Source organism: Dendrobium catenatum, unplaced genomic scaffold, assembly GCF_001605985.2.
Source record: "Dendrobium catenatum unplaced genomic scaffold, ASM160598v2 fragScaff_scaffold_621, whole genome shotgun sequence".
Lineage (NCBI taxonomy): Eukaryota > Viridiplantae > Streptophyta > Magnoliopsida > Asparagales > Orchidaceae > Dendrobium > Dendrobium catenatum.
In genome coordinates this window covers 28,973,004-28,978,624 of record NW_021319083.1, presented here as the reverse complement: position 1 = coordinate 28,978,624, position 5,621 = coordinate 28,973,004, and the positions used below count along the sequence as shown (strand labels likewise).

The 5,621-nt window shown below is 34.1% G+C and overlaps 1 protein-coding gene across 1 annotated transcript; it reads right to left on the bottom strand.

The window, feature by feature from the left end:
• Nucleotides 1-1,681: 1,681 nt before the first annotated feature.
• Nucleotides 1,682-3,770, bottom strand: LOC110104953 (protein NRT1/ PTR FAMILY 5.2-like). Its single transcript, XM_020834270.1, has 4 exons — nt 3,641-3,770; nt 3,324-3,541; nt 2,624-3,195; nt 1,682-2,534 (listed from the first exon to the last, which is right to left on the bottom strand). The coding sequence occupies exons 1-4, from the start codon at nt 3,768-3,770 to the stop codon at nt 1,682-1,684; spliced, it is 1,773 nt and encodes a 590-aa protein (XP_020689929.1).
• Between the last annotated feature and the right edge of the window lie 1,851 nt (nt 3,771-5,621).

Below are 5,621 nucleotides of genomic sequence, written 5' to 3'. Positions count from 1 at the left end.
TGATATATATCATTTGGTGTTCTTACTTTGATATTGTCAATTGCTACAACAACGATCAAATGTGCATTCTTTGCAATAAATATTAGAAAGAACCATTTATGCAATCGTATGTTTGACTGTTGAATGAATGATTTTCCTGCAGTGTTGGTATGTCACTAAAATGCGTGCAATCATCATATAAAGGATTTATCAATGTAATAAATATTATATAAAATTAAATAATTAATATTCGGATTTTAATACTTTTATAATTTCTTAAGGGCATTATAATCGGGTATCTTCTAATTAACTACTGGTCTTCTTATCTTTGATGAACGTGCGCATGTAGCTTCACCATAAATGAGCCTTTTCCCAACATCTCAAAAGCATGCATTCACTAATTAATGTTAACAGTTGTATGCATGCATTCTACCTACGTACGAGGGAATATATTTAATAAACGAATAAATTTGATTTGATTTGAGTCAGCCTGAATTTCCTTTTTTATCCGAGGCTGAATTTGAAATATAAATTATTTATTTATTTCTAGGAGCAGAGTGATTTCATATTCCATGCATGAGAGGCTCATGAGAGTAAACTAATTGGAGAGAAGGGCCATTTTAGTTTTAATGAGACGAACTGCTTGCATGGAGGCCCAGAAAGCTAAGTGGTATATATGGTTCATTTGCTGGGAGCTAGAGTCGAAGACGTGGACAACGAGCTAGCTAGAGGTCAGTTTATATATACCATCGATAGCGACTGAGACAATTAAGGACTTACGTCGACGACAGATGTTAGGAAGGAAATGCAAGCATATATATAGCCACGACGACAGAGATCAGCAAGCTAGCATTTTTAATTTCTCTGTTAGCTGGATGAAAAGAGTTTATATATTTATTCAGACATTTTCAAATTCAGGTACATAATTAGGAATCTGCGACGTGAATTCCAAAGAAGCATGACAAAACTAAACAGATTTTTCAAATAAAATTACCGGTCTCGATGGTTTGTGGTTTTTAATTGGCACACACATGGAAAGTTTCAAATCTGTTACAATCATTCAGGCCAGCTGGATGTTGCTGAATATGATTATCAACGAACAAATTTGAATCACTCACTAATAGATTATTGCCTCAAGAATTCTAGCTCTTCTAGACAAGTCCGAGTACGTACCAAGGATGCCTAAATATGGCTTTGTCCAAGCCTTAATTTGAAAAAATCATTAATTTTTTAATCATCAACCGGTTGTAGGCAAGCTAATAATTAATACATGCTCGTAACTGGTCTTAAAGCGCATTCGTTTGGTTGTAGATAAAATAAAATAATAATAAAAAAAAGATAATATTTTTTATTACAGTTGTTTGTAAATCTAAAATTATTTTTTTAATATAATTTGCAAACTTCAGAATTTATTTGAATTTTTTAATGACAATCATTCAAATAATTAAATTTAATAAATTCATTGTTATTTTTTTACTAGACACCTCATAAACTCTAAAGAATTAAGATCTTTCGTACTATTTTATAAAATGATTTTTTATTACTTTATTTTTTGTTTAAATAAAAAATTCAAAGTTTTGAAAATCGGACCGGACAATGAACCAGAAGAGGGAGAGGTTCACAGTGCTTTTTCCTCAAAAACCAATAAAGAAATTTGATAAAATTAGATATACATATTCGAAGCTGCCTCCAGGCCTACTTCCTACTCTGGCACCGTTGTTTCCTTCGTCTCCTCCTCACACTTGCCAACAACACTATTATAAACATAAAACTTCGAAACGACCAAAAACAAGACAAAATTAACGACAATCAGACCAACTAAAAACCCATAGTAATAGTCGAGATGAGATGCGTTCAGGTTATTCACTATCCATCCATCATTATTGCCCATCTTTGTCACTTTGGACACAATCGACAGAAGAAAACTACTGAGAAAGTAGCTTACTCCCAAGCTCGAAGTGTAGATGGAAGCCCCCAAACTCTTCATCTTCTCCGGAGATTGATCATAGAAAAACTCCATCTTTCCAACTTCAACCAACATTGCTGCAAATCCTATGCCCAAAAACTGTGGCAAAAGAGCAAACACAGTTAATGGAACCTCTGTATTCTGATGAACAAGTCCTTTTTCTCTCACTATGCTCAATCTCCATCTCTCTATGAAGGCTGTCATGATCATCACAACAATATACACTACTTGGCCTACGCCAATTCTCTGCAGTAATGTTATTCCACGCGGATTCTTTGTGTGCTTTCTGCATAATGGAACAAACCATCGATCATAGAGCACAACAGTGACTATAATGGCGATGACATAGAAAGCTGAGAGGCTTGCAGGTGGTATGCTGAATTGAGGGCCGATACTACGGTCAAGTGTTGCTGCTTGCTTCACAAACAGAGTTAGCACTTGAGCTATCATAACGCTTGGTATGATCGTCACAAAAAACACTGGAAGCAACTTCATCATTTGCTTTGTTTCTTCTACTTGAGTCACTGGACAAAGCTTCCATGGATTGTCTGAGGACTTCTCGGTCTTCACTGCTGCCTTATCAAGGAACCTGCATATATATTATGCATGCGAATTAATTAGTGTATTTAATTTACTAAAAAATAGAATTTCATGCACGACAAAATATTATTAAGTTACCTGAGCGAATCAGTGTGATTTATTTTATGCTTTCCCTCCTTGGAATAATATTGCTCGTCAAGTTCGAATAAATGTTCTGAATCTTCAGGGATGGGCGCATTCCATTTCCTTGTTGCCGTGACAAACACTTGGGCTAACTTGGTGAAAGGACTACCAGAAGGCACCCTATGCCTGTACGTTGGAGTGCCGACTAATAACAAACATATCGCAATAAGTATCATAATTGTTGATAGAACGTATCCAAAAGACCAGCCAACGTTATCCTGGACGTAGACGAGGACTGTGCAAGAGAATAGATTGCCGATGAAGATGGCGACCGTCCACCAATTGAAGAAGGAAACCTTTTGAGCTCGCTCCTTGGAATTGAAATTGTCAAATTGGTCGGCCCCAAAAGTGGATGAATTTGCCTTCATTCCACCAACACCAACAGCTATAACATAAAGTGAACAAAAGAAAAGGTTGGCATGAAACCGAGAAATGTGGTTGTTGCAATCTTGGTCGGTGTTTGATAAATTGCACGGCGTTGCCTGTAGCGAGTGCAGTGACACAGTAAGGGTCAAAAAGCTCATTCCCTGCAAATGGTAGATATCATTAAGCTTTTCTGTTTGCTCATACATAGAGATGATCGAGAGGGAGATCGAGAAATTTATGATTTCTGTTTCAAAATCAAGAGGAGATCGATGGTTTTAGGTAGTTATACCAATAAGTAGATTATGAAGGAGATTATTAAGGTCCAATATCGACCGAGATAAGCATCTGCAATATATGCGCCTAGGATTGGTGTCATCATTGTTGTTCCCATCCAATTGGTGACATTGTTTGCCGAAGTTACAGTGCCTTGATGGAGCTGATTTGTCAGATAAAATACTAGATTTGGTGCTATCCCAAAATAAGCCACCCTCTCGAACATTTCTGATGCTGTGCCATTCAAATGAAACTCAAATGAAGATCAAACTTGACCGTTTTTATGAAGAGAGAGATCGAGAGGTAGAAGGAGCTACAGATTTATTTAATTACCAAAAATGAAGAAGCAAGCAGTCCACTTCCCTCCCTTTGATCTAAGAGAAGGGTGTCCTTTAAGATCCACCGTTCCATCCTTTGTGTATTCGTCTCCAAGAGACATCTCACCATGCTCAACATCTGCCATTGCCGAGGAAGATAAAGCTTTTTGATACATGCAGTTGTAGTTGTGTCTGCTGCACTTAATTTTTACTTAAATAGAACACAAATATTCATCAGGAAATTAGTAAATTAAGCATGAAGAAGTTGACACAGTGCTCAAAAACAAAAGAAAGTTTTTTAAAAATTAATAAATTGCGGTAGTTGAAGAATTACAAAAACTAAAATAATAAATAAATAAAAGAATAAAAAACAAGAATCATAGAGCAACTTGGAGGGTAGTTTAAATTCGAAACATTCTACAGATGCACTTTATTCGTTTTAGGTCCTTGTAAAACTGAACAATCTAAATTTTATTTTATTTTTAAAAAAATGTAGAATCAATTTAAAAATAATAATATTATTGTTATTTTTTCGTTTGATTTTCTAACATTATTTACAGTTTATTCCTTTACAGTCCTAATAGAAGTAAACTACTAGAATTTTATTTTGTTTGGAAAATTTATCTATATGGAATCAATACAAAAAAAATAGTACTATTAATATATATGATAAATTTAATACACAAGCAATTTGAACCAAAATATTGCGCTATTTATTTTTATTTTTCAAGTAAAGATAATGCTGAAAATGAGCGGACTTTAAAATATTAAAGAGTATATATACATTAAATAATAAAAAAATAACACAACCATTGTTTGGATAAATCATTAAAATCATTAATTAGCAGAAGGGGATAATTTTGACAATTGCATATGAAAAGAGATAAAATAATAAACAATTGCAGATGTGACAAAATGTGAATATATTTTTACAAAGGAAATTATTGTTACGTGACTAAAATAATTTGGCATTGCGATATCTCCAATATACAGCTAATTGTCAATGACAAGAATGGTCAGAGGTTGCGACAACTCTTGCAAAGGGAAAATAAATGGTCAAATATGAGATACAAATTAATCGTGTGCTATATGTTACAAACTAATAAAACGTAAGAGTTGGAAGATTGGGATGCGAGAGCTGTAATGTATTTGGTGGTAAGTGTTCGATCATATAATCATAATCTAAAGAGGTGGAATATAGTACGTGCATGACGAATGTATTGATGAAGGAAGGGAACCGTGCAGGGCCGTAGTAAATGGAAAGTTTCAATTCAGAAAGGGAAGAGATGGAAGATGCATGGTGGAGAACACTGAATATATAGTTGTTGTTCATTCAAAGATGGAAAATGTGCCATTTATATGCTAAGCTTGATGACAACCATGCATCCACAGGATAACAACAGTAGTGATCATAAAAACCCCAAGTTTTCAAAAATTTACATATATATCATTCTATACTATTCTATTTACATATTTAATATCTAAAACTTTAATATTACATACATACCACCTATTGTTCATTTTCATATCAAATATGAGTGTAGAAATAAAATATATGAGTGGTAGGAATGAAATATGAGTGATATATTTGGTATTAAAATAATATAGGGTGGTATGTTTGTAATATTAAAGCTTTGGATGTTAGATATGTAAATAGTATGGTATAAAATTGTATGTATGTAAATTTTCCTTAAATACATCTCCGATAGATGTTCTGATCTAAAGTTTTTAATTATACTTCAACTGTTTCATTTGTGCTTGTTCGAGTTGGGTTTCATTAATTTTTGTGTCAGAAGTTTAAAAATAAAAGAGTTTTTGAGCGGCTTTAGTGTACTTCGAAAACTTCATCCACCTCTTAATTTGGGTTCCTCTTTCATCTTCCCCTTCTCCTCCGGCTTTGCAAGAGCCTTTGGAGGAGACTCACCCCTTCTCCATCTTAGGATTCCCTCCTCTAACCATTGGGCCTCATTCAATGAAATTGATCATCCCTAATGATG